General features: G+C 41.0%; 1 protein-coding gene across 46 annotated transcripts in view; it reads left to right on the top strand.

Annotated features, from left to right (window-relative positions):
- Positions 1 to 15,000, top strand: part of LOC122257594 (uncharacterized) — a 199,458-nt gene that overhangs the window by 135,144 nt on the left and 49,314 nt on the right. For 39 of the 46 annotated variants that reach the window (XM_086546460.1, XM_086546465.1, XM_086546456.1 and 36 more), the window contains 9 exons: positions 2,850 to 3,022; positions 5,347 to 5,567; positions 6,230 to 6,387; positions 6,604 to 6,692; positions 11,297 to 11,413; positions 11,633 to 11,744; positions 12,078 to 12,609; positions 12,844 to 12,914; positions 13,952 to 15,000. The exon at positions 13,952 to 15,000 is cut by the window's right edge. In XM_086546460.1, coding sequence (XP_086402586.1) covers positions 2,850 to 3,022; positions 5,347 to 5,567; positions 6,230 to 6,387; positions 6,604 to 6,692; positions 11,297 to 11,413; positions 11,633 to 11,744; positions 12,078 to 12,609; positions 12,844 to 12,914; positions 13,952 to 15,000 — 2,522 coding nt within the window. The remainder of the gene's footprint in view (positions 1 to 2,849; positions 3,023 to 5,346; positions 5,568 to 6,229; positions 6,388 to 6,603; positions 6,693 to 11,296; positions 11,414 to 11,632; positions 11,745 to 12,077; positions 12,610 to 12,843; positions 12,915 to 13,951) is intronic. The other 7 variants (XM_086546466.1, XM_086546482.1, XM_043022979.2 and 4 more) reach the window with 1 other exon arrangement.

Genomic DNA, 15,000 nt, shown 5'->3' with positions numbered 1-15,000 from the left:
CCTTGAGGATTTTTTTTTTCTCTCTCTCTCTTTTCTTCCATTTTCGCCTTTTCCTCCCTTGTACTCCACCCCCTCCCCCTCCCCGTCCCCCTCCCCCCACCGAGCCCGACCACGGCGCTTGCTCAGACATGCCCTCCGACGCCGCGTCAGCCGATGCCCAGGGCCCTCTGGCTGCCCGGGCTTCCTTATCCTGGCATGACCTACTGCCCTTCTCTCTCACGCTCTCTCTATCTATATCTATCTCTATCCCGCGCTCTCTCTCTCCCTCTTCCTCCCTCCCTCCCATCTACCCATCCTTCGTCCCTTCCTCCCTCTCCCTCTCCCTCTCCCCTGTGTCCTTTCCCTCTCTCATTATTTTCTTTTTCTGTCTTCTCCCTCCCCCTCTTTCCTCCCTCACTCTTATGCAGAAATAGTCCATATCCGAGCAGTAAACCCTCTTTCATTTAGTCTTCTGATCCTTTCCTCTCTCTCCCTCCCTCCCTTCCTCTCCACCCTTTCTCTCTCTCTCTCTTTCTCATTCTATCTCTCCCTCTCTCTCTTTCTCTTTCTCATTCTATCTCTCCCTCTCTCTCTTTCTCTTTCTCATTCTATCTCTTCCTCTCTCTCTCTCTCTCTCTCTCTCTCTCTCTCTCTCTCTCTTCTCTCTCTCTCCCTCTCTCTCTCTCTCTCTCTCTCTCTCTCTCTCTCTCTCTCTCTCTCTCTCTCTCTCTCTCTCTCTCTCTCTCTCTCTCTCTCTCTCTCTCTTCCTCTCTCTCTCTCTCTCTCCTCTTCTCTCTCTCTCCCTCCCTCCCTCCTCCTCTCTCTCTCTCTCTCTCTCTCTCTCTCTCTCTCTCTCTCTCTCTCTCTCTCTCTCTCTCTCTCTCTTTTCTTTTTCTTTCTCTCTCTCTCTCTCTCTCTCTCTCTCTCTCTCTCTCTCTCTCTCTCTCTCTCTCTCTCTCTCTCTTCCCCCCCTCCTCTCTCCCTCTCTCTTTTTTTCTCTTTTTCTCTTTATATGTCTCTCTCTTTCTCTCTCTTTTTCTCTTTCTATCTATCTATCTCTCATGCACACGACGTACATACGCACTCACATCTGATCAGCTGACTTACACGGTTTCTTCGATCACACTTTCCCCCGCGGCTCTTTTTGCTCTGCTCGTCAAGGTTCCCCTTCTCCCCCTCCCCCCTCTTCCCTTTTGCCTTTGTCGTAACCCCTCCCCCTCTCTCTCTCTCTCTCCCCTTCTCTCGCCTTCTTCCCTCTCTCCCCCTCTTTCTACCCCCCTGCTGTCTCCTCCCCAACTCCCTAACCTCACCCTACTTACGTCAGAGCACCTGATTATCTTCCTATTGGCATTTTAACCTTATTCTTTGCCTCTTGCCTCGACCTCATTCGCTTCCTTATATACCCCCCCCCCTCTCTCTCTCTCTCTCTCTCTCTCTCTCTCTCTCTCTCTCTCTCTCTCTCTCTCTCTCTCTCTCTCTCTCTCTCTCTACCTTATTCCCTCCACCTCTCTCCTTTTCTTTCCTTCACGTCTCGTCCCTCATTTATCTCCTCCCCTTCTACTCTACCCCTCCTCCCCCCTCCTTCTTTTTTCTCCCCCTCCTTCATTACATCCTTCCCCTCCTCCCCTCCTCCCCTCTCTCGTCTCCGTGTCTGTCCTCGCCTCCCCCTACCCTCTCCTACCCCCTGTTATAACACCCCTTCCCCTCCCCTCCCCTTCCCTTGTCCGTCGTCGAGTTCCGTTATTCTGCCTCCGTTGTGTGGTGTCTGAAGGCCGAGAGCTGTTTTAAAGTCTGCTTCGGTTGTGCGAGGAATGTGAGTGCTCGATTTCCGTGTAAATCGCAAGGGAGAGACCGCGGGGACAGTATCGAAAAGGGGAGAGAGCGCGGGCATGATAATGAAGGGGGAGACCGTAGGCTTAATAATGGAAGTGAGACCCCTGGCAAGATAATGAAAGGGAGAGACTGCAGGATTGATAATAAAAAGGAGATACCGCAGGCATGATAATGAGAATAATAAAGGTATATGGGAGACAAGATAGCCTGTATAGGTTGATGGTAAAACGTGTATATGTGGCAGTTTGATAAAGATGAGGAGGGAGGGTGGAGGAAGTGGCAGATTGAGGGATTAGATCGAGGAAGTGGACCTGTCGGTGGAATTTGAGGCCAGCGTTGCCTGTGAAATATCTGGTCGGAATTTCGTTGACGTCGGCGCCATTTTATTTGTTTGTTATCCGTTTGTTTGACAGATATTCTAATAGGCTGCGGCAGGGGGAGGGGGGGGCTTACTAGGTGGATGGCCATTACTGTATTTGGAATGATAGATTTTAGTGGTGCAATGGGATGTAAATCAACTTGTGTAATGTACTGGTATAATGAGTCCAAATGTGATGGTGGTTGATTAATGGTATTTGTGGTGTTATGGAACGTTTTATGCTATTGTTTTCGAATCTCTTTCTCTCTTTCTCTTTCTATTTTTCTTTTCCTCCCTCTCCTCTCCATCCTCTCTTCTACTCCCTCCTCTCCTCTCTTGTACTCCCTCACCCTCTCTTTCACCCTAACCTCATTTTATCTGCTCTTATTTTCTCTCCATCTATCGCCCCCTCCCTTCCTTCTCATAGACCATACTAATGTCCTACTAAAACCTCATTTCTACTTCCCCCCCTCTTTCCCTCCCTTCCCTCCCCTCCTCTTCCCCTCCCTTCCCTCCCCTCCCTTCCCTCCCCTCCTCTTCCTCCACTCTCCTTGTTTCTTTCTCGCTATTTCTCCCTACCTCATTCCCTCCTCATAAGCCACATGATGCCTCTCTGTGGCCCCATCCACGCCCATTCTCCCCTACCGTATGGACACTAACTCCGGCCTTACCTCTGCAGGAACGGAAATGGAACAAGAACGAGCGGCAGCGGTTCCGGGAGGAGGCGGAGATGCTCAAGGGTCTTCAGCATCCCAACATCGTGCGCTTCTACGACTACTGGGAAGTGCACAGCCCGAAGCGGAGATGCATCGTCCTCGTGACGGAACTCATGACTTCGGGGACTCTGAAACAGTGAGTGCTGCACGCCCTCTGGCTCTCGGGCTTTAGGTTGTTATTGGTTTGGCTGTATGTTTTTTCTTTTTTCTTTTTACAGGTTTAGATTGGCTCATTTCTGAGAGATGTGGAAAATATGTTTGCGTTTTTTAATTATTCTTGCTGGTTTTGTATTGGATTCGCCTTTATTTACCCTTTCAATTACGTTGACTTAAAACTTCAAGATTATATTAGGAAGAGGGGCCGGAGGGTTGCCATGCAGTTCATCATTTGTTCAGGTTGCTTCGCCTGTTTGCATCATGATTTTGAAAGATAAACCCAGCATTAACAAATGCCAGCCTGTCTGGGTCTTATTATTTTAAGAGGATCGGAGGTTTTCCTTTTAGAGAGATACTGCAGAGTAGAGTAGAAACTAATGCCCTTCATATTTTGTTTAATAATGTTGTATTCGGACGATAAGAATAAAGAAAGTAAACTGACATATTCAGAATGCCATGCACGTATATGATATTAATTATTGCTCTATATATAAATTATTAAACTGGGAGTAATATATCGCTGCCAGTTCAAGTTTAGAAGTGGGAGCCGAAATCTGTTTAGAAAGAGTACACCAGATATTTTGGTAATTAGAAGTATTTGAGTATTTGCAGTGTTTACTTGTTGTCTCATTTTGATAATCTAGTGGAATTATTTAGCAGGAACAGGCTTAGGAAGGTTTAAGAACCAAGGTTATGAACTTCCAAATATAAACCATATTGAGAGAGATAGTTTCCACAAAATAAAGATCATTTAGTAATGAGTAATTGTTATCCTAAAGATATTTTAGAAAAATCAAAATATTTTATTCATCTAACAAAAACGTATTTAGATTTGGCATGATTTACAAACTTTACTCTTATTGGCAGGACTTCACAGAAATAGATTAAATAGAGCTATTCTTCAACTTTTTTTTTTTTGCTGCTTCTTCTTCTCCTTACTTTTAGTTAGTAAGATAACTAGTCAAAGATACACTGTATCAAGAAATACATGTTAGTGATTCAAGTTAGTAATGGTTCATACTTGCATTGTGTCTACTTTTATCATGGAGAAGATTAGATTCGGAAATATATATATATATATATATAGATATAGATATAGATATATGTACATATATATATACTTATATTTATATTTGTATTTATATACGGTTTTCTCTAATTAAAGGATGGAGTACTTTATATGTAGATACACTTCATAAAATATTTAGACTAAAGGCAAATTTTTAAAGCCTTGGTACTTGTTGGCTTTTATGGGAAAAAAAGGAAGGGGAGGGCTAAGGAATACAAACCACTTAACTTGAGATATGGTAGCGGAGTGAGTGAAGACTTTCTTTTTCTCCCATAAGCTATTTTCAATCCAAGTCAGAGGCCGAGCTGAAAGCATTGGCCAAGATTAGGAGCAAGGCCTATTTAGATGGGCCGGGGAAGCGTCACCAGGCGAAAATAGTGTCTGCATAGTCATACTTAGCTTATGGGGTGGAGTTATCTTCGGTTTCAACTATTTTGGTTCTGCTTGCAATTGTAGTGCGTGTTGCTTATGCCACTGGCAATCTGTCAAATCTGACTGCCGTGGAAAATGCAAGGGTTTTGTCGATCGTCTTAATGGGCAGGAAGTGGATGATAGGTAGAGACAGATAGTGACATGAACTAAAAATAGATATTGATTGAAGTGCACATGAAATAGCACTTGCTGTATGGTATGTTGAGGTGGGACAGTTTGATTAAGAAAGTCTTTTAGATTTTTTTTTTAATACGTCCATATCTTTTTCTTTCTTTTTTAAAATTATTATATAAGATAGATAACAATTTGAGAAGAGCACAAGCAATTGAAGAGGTAGAAGCTATTTTATTTCTCGCTCCTTGTAACTTGTGATGATGCATCATCCTTCCTCAGGCTGGCTCATTCTGATACCCTTTATGTTGCCCCACTTACTGCTAGTAAACTTATAAATTATACTGTGTGTATTTAAGGGATTTCAACTTCATATCCTTAATTCTGTTAATGCATTATAGATGTTTTGCTACATGTAGTCAGATGCAAAGAAGTTTTGATATTAACTTCTTACATTATGAGGGATCTAAAGGTTTTCTGCACTTATTGAAATGATTACCCTCTCATGGCCACTGCTTTACATCTGGTAATATCTTGCCCCCTTAAGGTCAGGTTCCCTCCCAGGCCCAGAAATATTCTGCCCATACATACTGGCCATTGCAGCTTTTCTATAAACCTTTCATTGTTGCTTTTTGATCCTGAAGTGGAAATATTTCTAAACTCTAGCTTATACATACCTCGCATCTTTCCAGATACCTGCGTCGACTACGCAAAGTAAACCTGAAGGTGCTAAAGAGCTGGTGCCGGCAGATTCTAAAAGGTCTCCAATTCCTTCACTCTCGCTCCCCTCCTATCATTCATCGAGATCTCAAGTGTGACAACATCTTCGTCACTGGAACGACTGGATCTGTCAAGATAGGAGATTTGGGGCTTGCTACTTTGAAGAACAGATCCTGTGCCAAATCTGTTATTGGTAAGTCTCAAAGAAATTGCTAAAGTGTAGTGTTGGCTGAACTGTAGTCTTCTACATCCGGGAAGAGAATTGCGAGTCTCCGGATATGTGAGCTTTTTATTATAGAGTTGATTCTGTTTATTTTCTCCTTATGTGGACTCTTTAGGTATGGGTAAAAACACAACTTTCTAATATGAATGTTCATTAATTGAGAATCATGAAAAGTCTAAGAAACAACTAAAATGCTGTTGACATTGGAAAATTATGGTTGATTTACAGTTAGGTATTTCACTCTTGCTAACATATCTTTATTTGATACTGCATATTTCAATTAAAGTTTTGAGATATATATATATATATAATATATATATATATATATATATATATATATATATATATATATATATATATATATATGTATATATATATATATATATATATATATATATATATATATATATATATATATATATATATATATATATAATATATATATATATGAATAGATTATTTCTGCATGATTGTACAAGCAAGCAAACTCTTGTATGGATGTCCATGTATTTACAAAACCACCTTATCTTCATTTTTTATCTTATACTGTTTCTTTGGCATTCCCAGATGTATTTACATTTTTGATAGATCCTCCATCATAATGATACTAAAACAAAAAATCTCCCTCACAGGTACTCCAGAGTTCATGGCGCCTGAAGTGTATGAGGAGCACTATGATGAGATGGTGGACGTGTACGCCTTTGGCATGTGCATGATGGAGATGGCCACATTGGAGTACCCCTACAATGAATGCTCCGGACCTGCCCAGATCTACAAGAAAGTGACAACTGTGAGTATCCATTTTCAAAATGTAATTATTTTGTGAGAAAGAGAAAGAGAGTGTGTGAGTGAGACAGAGAGAAAGTGTGTGTGTGTGTGTGTGTGTGTGTGTGTGTGTGTGTGAGAGAGAGTGAGAGTGAGTGAGTGAGTGCATGTGTGAGTGAGTGAGTGTTTTTATATACATTTATTTCATATTTCCCCAACACTAATGTCTGTGCCATTGCAGGGTGTACGGCCGCAAAGCTTCTTCAAGATCGAGGATGAAGATGTGAAATATATCATTGATTGGTGCACAAGATTACACAATGAGGAGAGGTAAGATTATCCACAGTATTGTCAGGATGGTGTCATCCATGTTTTCTGTGGTAAATTTTTTGGATGATGATGATGATGGTGATGGTGATGGTGATGAGGACGAGGAGGAGGATGACAACAAGAGAGATGATGATAGATTTCTTCAGAAGGGAAGATTAAGGGGGGAGGGGAATAGAAGGGTAATGAAAGAATAGATTAAAGAGAAGAATGGAAACTGAAACTGATAGGCAGAGCGAGGGAACAAATAATTGCCGACAGAAGAAAAGACAAGCAGACAAAGAAGTTGAATGAGGAGACAGACATAGATTAGGGGATGAGACAGGTAGAGATAGATACAGAGAACATGTATAAATGGACGGCTCGACAGCAAAGCCTGATAGTATGACTGATTAAAGTTAGTTGTGGAGTGGCTGTGGGTGAGAGATCCAGTGGTTGGGTGGCTGCATTAAGTTACAAGGCTTTGGAGAAAAACAGGGCAGGGAAGGAGACAGGTTGAGGGGTAGAGGAGGGAGGGGGGAGGGCCCTTTAAAACAGGTTCCAGGTCTTTGCTTCGTGCTATTGTTTTTATTTCTCTTGTAATATTATTAGCTATGGGCTCAAATGGATACTTCATGTTGGATTCTTAATATTCTCTTTTGGTCTTCTTTCCCTCTTTCTCTTTTTCTCTTTCACCTTTCTTGTTCATTTTCTGAAATTATAGTTTTATGTAGTGTTCCTAGTAGTTTTTATATGTTACTGAGACATTTCCCAGAAAGTGTAAATTGCCTTAGAATTTGTTTTTTTACCCAAGATTGATAGAGATTTGATATATCTTTAAGGTTCTTTGAAGAAAAAAAATACTCATTCATCCTATCAAATGCCATTTTGTCTTTAGTTAAGAATGAGTTTGTGGCATTTCCTGTTATGTTATGCATGATGAGTAAGAGGCTATCATATGTCTGAGTTTGGCAGAAAAACAGAAATGGATATTGCATTTTGCAGTATATTGACTTTTTTTTCTTTCTTTCCTTTACATTAAGTTAAAGAGAGAAACTGTGCACCATTGTGTGGGTATGGCCAGAAGGTTGGGAGAGTTAGTGTGGATGAATGTCGTCCGTTATTCATATGATATAGTCACCTTATGTAGCAACTTCTTTTGGCTATAGTAATCTCTTTTGTTGTTTATTGATCAAATAAAGTGACATGTTACTATCAGTATTCTTTGTGAATCATTATAACAAACTGATATATGGAATTTGAAAAAAAAGTTTCGAATTTGTAACTTATAGAAGTAATGATCGTGATATTTAAAAAGCTTTCCAAACTGACAAAGAATGCTGTTGTAATACAAGTCCAGGGGCTGACACGCTCTGTAGGTGTCAGGGTGGGGAGGGGTTCAGTCTGGTGGCTGAGGCCAGTCCCGTCTTGCCTTGGTACTCAGACAGTTGTTACTCTAACAGACGAGGAACCTTGAACCAAACAGTGATCAGCAGGAAGTCATATCTCTGTGTCTGCAAACTTTGATGTTGATGTTGTCCCTGATCAGACCTTGGAAATGTATTGCATTTACTCAGTAGGGATAAAAGCCGGGGAGAGACATAACAATGTTGCGGCGAGCTGTGCACCGTGTTTACTCTGAAGACATCTACTTTACAACTGAAAATGAAGAGAAAGAAAGTGGATTTGTGAATAGTTCTGTGTGCGCTGCCCGCCAAGAGATGCACAAATCAGCTGACGCTGATTATAGGAGAGTAGATCTTGTGAGTCAAGTGGACTATGGTGGAGCAAGGAAGAAGGAAAGGATTGTTATGCAAGAGATGGTAGATTTGCAAGGAAGAGCAAGAGAAACAGGGAGTGTCTTAGGCAGAGGGAGTAGCGTTGGTAACCTTTTAAGCAGCAGCAGATCTGGTGATAATTTCCTGAGCTCCTCGGTTTACATGCAGCCTTTGCAAAGAGTGAATAGTGAGGACACCTTTCGTAGAGATTTGATGTGGAATAACAACTCAGAGGAGATGATGAGGGAGCCAAGAGGAAGAGCAGAGCAGAGACTCGGGACCTCTCACTGGATGCATCATGTCAGGTCCCACTCCGTGCCAACAAGATTTGGAACTCGTTCAGGCAGTAGTCCAGCACAGTTTCAGCAGGCAACATTCGGTCGCAGAAGTGCAGCTGTGCCAATTCCCTGCCAGACATTTCGCTACATGCCACACGGTTATGTCATGTGGCCTCAGGTATCGCCCCCAAAGTCCAGTGCATATGACTACAGTCAAAGAAGAACAGATAATTCTTTTCAATTTGGTACAACGCAGAGAGCATTTTTTGAGGAAGCTGAAAATTCAAGGCTGAGCAGTGACAGCACAAATGGCAATGATTATTCCCACGGATACAGGCACTCTGCAACTTGTATGAATCAGCCAAGTGGGAGTGAGTGTCAGGATAACAATTTCCGATATTTCCGCCCAGTGTCTCCTTGTACAGTTGTGCACCCAACGTCCCCCCCATACATAGGGGCATACAGGAACAGCAGGCCGGAGAGCCCTGGGTTACCATATCATTACCCACTTCAGCAGATGAAACCTCAACAAGTTTTTTCAACAGTAAATGAAAATCAGCAAGGGCCTACATATTCTGTGTCGCCGCCTGGTGTGGCCAAGTTTTCTGTGAGTAGACCTGGAAGCCCAGGTGTGTATTTCCAGTTTTCCCAATCTATGCAAGATGAACCATTGCAGTATGGTGGCCAAGAAAATGAAGATCTCTGTCAGGCTGCAATAGACATGCTACATTATTCAGGAAATAAGCACGCTGGACACACAGCAAAGCCTCCTTCATCAGCCTTGATAAGTCAGAATTTGGAAATGGTGCCATGTTCAAGCCAGCCACCTTATTGGCCACCTGCAAATGCCGCTTCTCCCGTCCCAGTGATCCAGCTCACATCTCACAGCTGCCACAGTGACGAGACTCAGAGCAACACATCTAGCCTTCCATCCAGCCCGTGCATGTGCCCGCAGTGTGTGGATCCAGGATCGCCTCCCAGTCCACAGAAAAGCCCCAGAAAGAACTGGTCCCTCAGGAAGTTCCTTTTGGACCGAATGCTGGCATCAAGTCCTTACTCAAGCCTGGGGTCCTCAACTAGTATTGGATCACGTGGATCTGGTGGAGACATGTAGGATCTGCATTTCGTTCCGATTATATATAGTTATATATATATATAATTTTTGTATGTATATGTATGTATGTATGTATGTGTATATGTATGTGTGTGTATAAATATATATATATATATATATATATATATATATATATATATATATATATAGATATATATATATATATATATATATATAGACACATACATATATACATATACATACATACATACATACATACATACATACATACATACATACATACATACATACATATGTAGAATAACTGTAAAGGGTCATATCAATATAAAATACAGCTAGCCATGTAAGAACTAATTTTTGATCTTCCAGAATGATAATTATGCAATACATGATATTGGTTAAGTGTTTGTCAAAAATTGATAATGTTCTCCATTTGTTTTACCAAATTATGAAAGTTGATAGCTTCATCATTGATGTGTGGTCATGCAACAGTGTTTTTCATGAGAAACTTCCCTCCTTATGTTTTATAGGGAAATCTTCATGGAAGTATAGTCGACAAATACTTTTATATTAAATGAAAAATCTTCCCATATCACAGATTTGGCCAAGTGATCTGGCTGATCAATCAATAAATATTGCATTTACATAATTTTTGGTCTATGTGTTATGAGGTATTTCAAAGAGATCAGAGCAAATGGTATCATTCGTTGAAGATGTTGGCTGCCTGAAATCTATTGTCAAAAGATTTATAATGTTCCAGTGATTGAAGCTGCTTCATTTATTAAGAGAATAATTATGAAGGAGAATTGATTATTAATGATTGTAATTTATCAGGATTATGATTATGATGATTGTAGAGTGCATCAATGATAGTTGATGTAGAGCAGGAATTAAGAATTATATTAGTGACAAAGGTGAGCATTGCCAGAACATTGGAGCCTGTGAAACCAAAATTTCTGAAAATATGGCTGGCTAGGGTTATATTTGTAAGGAGTATTATTTGATCCCCTTCACTCCTCAAGTGAAAGAGGAACACAGCGATGTGAAGGCAAATGAATCTTATATATTCATTTCTCAAGTTGTAGCCCTTGTAGCAGAAACAATAGGAGAGCCAGGGAAGTGCTGTTGGAAGTGACGAAGTTCATACGCGGGGTCTCTTGCTCATTCCTTCTTCTATGGTTATCATTTTGACACTTTGGTATAGAATGAGAGGATATTGTTGTTGTCGCTGGGGGATACACTGCAAGGGAGAGAGTTTAGAATAAATTCTGTTATTTTACAGTGACATCCTTGTCACAGACAATGAATGAATATTATCCTGATGACAGTAGTAGACATGTAATAAGAGTGTAGTGTTTAGCATATCGTCATCATCATCATTATGTTAGGCATTGTTGTTTTATATTGTTAGTTTTTAGTAACCAAAGACATTTTTATTAATTGATACTTGTTTCACATTATATTTTTACTAATTGATATATAACTTGTTTTTTTCAGACCAACTGTGAAAGATCTTTTAAACCATGAATTCTTCCAAGAAGACACAGGCATCAAAGTTGACCTATGCAATAAAGAAGAAGCCGTTGCCTCCGATTCGGGAAAAGTTGTGCTTAGGTATGCAACAAAGGACAGTAACAAACAGATAGATAGTTGTTTGATTGAGGATTTGGTTACATTTTAAGCAAGTAGCCATTATAATAAAATAAGGACCATAATTGGAATACTGATTTTGATTTTAGAAAAAAATGTAACTATTAGTATTGAGTAAATTATAATCTTTGTACCTGTGAGATGTAGTTGATATCCTAATTATTTTTTTTGTGTTCTTCCCAGGTTACGAGTAGTTGATGCGAAGAAGAGAAAAGACAAGCATAAAGAAAATGAAGCTATTCAGTTTGACTTTGACATAAACAATGATAATCCAGACAAGATTGCTGAGGGCATGGTAAGTGTTGCATTGCTAAACAGGTGCAAACAGAAGATCCTGAAACTGCAAGTGATCCTTAGCAGACACTTTGCAACATTTAGTCACAGATCTTCCTCTATTTTGTATATATCCTTACTGTATTTTATACTTATATGTCTCAGTGTTAAATTGGTTACACTTTTTAGTGTTCTTTATATATTTCAGTTAATGTGTCTCTTTCTTAATCTTATCTTTTCTATTGTATTCTTGCAAGTTTTATAACAATCGGTTTTCAAATTTTCTTGGAAGAGATTGTCGTCGTTTTCTTTGCGCCTTTAGATGTTTCCTCTGACATTGAGCATCTCCCTGCAGGTCAAGATGGGGATGATACTGGAGGAAGACGAGAGGTCTGTGGCCAAGATGATCCAGACGCAGATCCAGAACATCACTCGGGAGCGCGAGGAGAGGCGCAAGAAGGAGAACATGGAAAAAGAGAAACAGCAGCTAGAAGAACAGCAACTGCAGATGCAACAGCAACAGCCACAAGCACAAACACAGCAACCACAACAGCCACAACAACCACAGCAGCCGCAGCAACCTCAGCAACAACCACAGCAACAACAACAGCAACCACAGCAACCCACACTACAACACCAGACTTCACTCCCACAGCAGACACCCCAAGTGCAACAGACTACACAGCAGCAGGCACAACCGATACCCGTGGAGCAGCAGCAGCAACAACAGCAGAGTCAACAAGCGCAACAACAGCAGGCCACACAACAACAACAACAGCAGCAGCAAAGTCAGCCACAACAACAGCAGCAAACTCAGCAGGCAACTCAGCAGGATGTGCAGTCGCAGAAGACAACTGATTCCATCATTTCTGGAGAACAGCAACAAGGTATTAATGGTACCTTTTAATTGATCTTCAAAAGTTGCTGCAGGTTGTGGCATTGAGCTAACATGTTAAGAGGCTACACATTTAGGAGTCGTGATTTGTGAAATATGGAATTTAATCTATCCCTTTATGTTTTGTCTTTTTCCTCGCATATCGCTCCTGGGAGAGGCAATGAAGGATCTTCAGTGCTGTGCCCTTTTGAAGAGATGTATTTACTTAAGATGTTTGTCTTTTCAGGGGATGGGATTAGAGAGTCTGGGTATTACACCCTTACAGCTGGAACTGAGGGACAACCAACCATTGCTCAGGTATGTTGCTTGTTTGGATGGAAATTAATAAAAGGGAGTCAAGCGTCAGGACAGGAAACTAGTTATTCACATTAGATTTTGATTTTTTTCTTATTTATCAGTTATGCCTCAGATAAGAGTGGTCATTCATGTTGAAACTAATGACATGAAGCCTAAAGACTTCAATTCCTCTTCATTCTTTGCATAAAGTTTTGAATATGTCTTTGAACAAAGAATCGGTAAGAGTGGCAGTTGGGCATGACAGGACAATACATGTCTGACAGTACCAGGTTTGCAAGGTCACAATCACAACATTGTATTTTTGCCAGAAAAGGAGTGGCAAAATTGCCATTAGTTGATAGCTAATGCACATTTGGGGGGAATAAGATTATATATGTATATATATATATATATATATATATATATATACACATATATAATATATATATATATATATATATATATATATATATATATATATATATATATAATATATATATATATAATATATATATATATATATATATATATATATATATATATAATGTAGCAAATGACAATTATGGTTGGTAGGACTGTAGGTTATCAATTGAAAGTAGTTTAAAAGTTTTGTAGTTGAAGATAGATTCATATGCTAGAGTACTCTATTAACCCTTCCAAGCCGAGCCACAGCCAAGATTGGGCTGGGCATCTTAAGCTTTTATGTACTCTATTTTTTTAAAACAGCCTGTCACGGAGGATTGAAGTTGTATCACTTATTGATTTTAAGTATCAATATTGTTCATTTGTCAGTTAGGCCTAGATGCTTTGTTCAATCATTTTTATACTGCCCAAATTAGATTGATTGTCAGATTGTAAAAGGTAGGGATGTTAGTTAGAACAGGGTATTCAAGCTTTATCAATGAAAAATTATTAGCCTTATATGCCTATGTAGCATCTTAGTTTCAACAGAGGAGGCTTTGTTGAGTAGCTGATATCCAAAAAAAAGAGCTAAAACTCACTCTATTTAGAAGTTTTATGGCCCGACAATTTAACCATCTATTTGCATCTCTTTCTAGGATGGACAGTTTTATGGTGGAAACTATAGATATGGTAGTTACCAGAGCAGTTCTTCCCAGTACCAACCTGTGAGCGCTGCCTACCAGCAGCCCCAGTACCAGCAGGCCCTCAGCACCACTGGTTCATCCGTCTCGCAGGCCTACCTGACCACCACTGCTTACCAGCCGGTCCCACAGCAGCAGCAGCCACCTCAGCCATCAGCACAACAGCCACAACAAGCACCACAACAGCAAACACAGCAGCATCCACCTCCCCAATCCGCTCAACCACAGGTAGATCAGCAACAGCAACAGCCCCCTCCACAACCACAACCACAACAGCAGCCAGAATATTACAGTCAGATTAGTTCACAGGTTGGGACTGGGAGCCAAGCTCCCATGATGACCTCCCAGCACCCCATGGTTATACCGCAGTCCCAGGTGCTTTCCTCACAAGGTGTTATCATTGGTTCACCACCTGTGGTGATTGCCTCTCAGCCCATGGCAGTGCTCAGCCACCCTCTAGTCATGGCATCTGTACCCATGGTAGTGTCTTCTATTCCCTCTGGTGTGATGTCTCAGCAGCATATTCCTCAGCCAACTGTACCTGTCATGTCTCAGCCCACTGGCCTGACATCACAGCAGCCAGTGATGTCTACCCAACATGTACTTCCTCCACCATCTGCTGGACAAGCACTGCAGGCACAGCCAGTGTCACAGCCACAGCCGCAGGGAATACCATCCCAAGCTGCTGTGGGCTCTGAGACACAGCCAGTCATAGCTCAGCCAATGGTTGTCCCGCAACCAATGGTTCCTCCTCAGCCACTAGTAGCTTCACAGCCACTAGTTGCTTCACAGTCAGTGGTTACCTCACAGCCACTGGTTGCTTCACAACCATTAGTAGCCTCACAACCACTTGTTGCTTCACAGTCAATGGTTACTTCACAACCATTAGTTGCATCACAGCCACTAGTTGCTTCACAACCCCTTGTTGCATCTCAACCTTTGGTTGCTTCACAGTCACTTGCTGCTTCACAGCAGTTGTTAACTTCTCAGTCAGTGGGAATGCC

This window comes from Penaeus japonicus, unplaced genomic scaffold, assembly GCF_977035675.1.
Source record: "Penaeus japonicus unplaced genomic scaffold, GWHDUDI00000001_assembly GWHDUDI00000018, whole genome shotgun sequence".
NCBI classification, from domain to species: Eukaryota; Metazoa; Arthropoda; class Malacostraca; order Decapoda; family Penaeidae; genus Penaeus; species Penaeus japonicus.
This window is presented reverse-complemented; position numbering and strand designations above follow the sequence as displayed.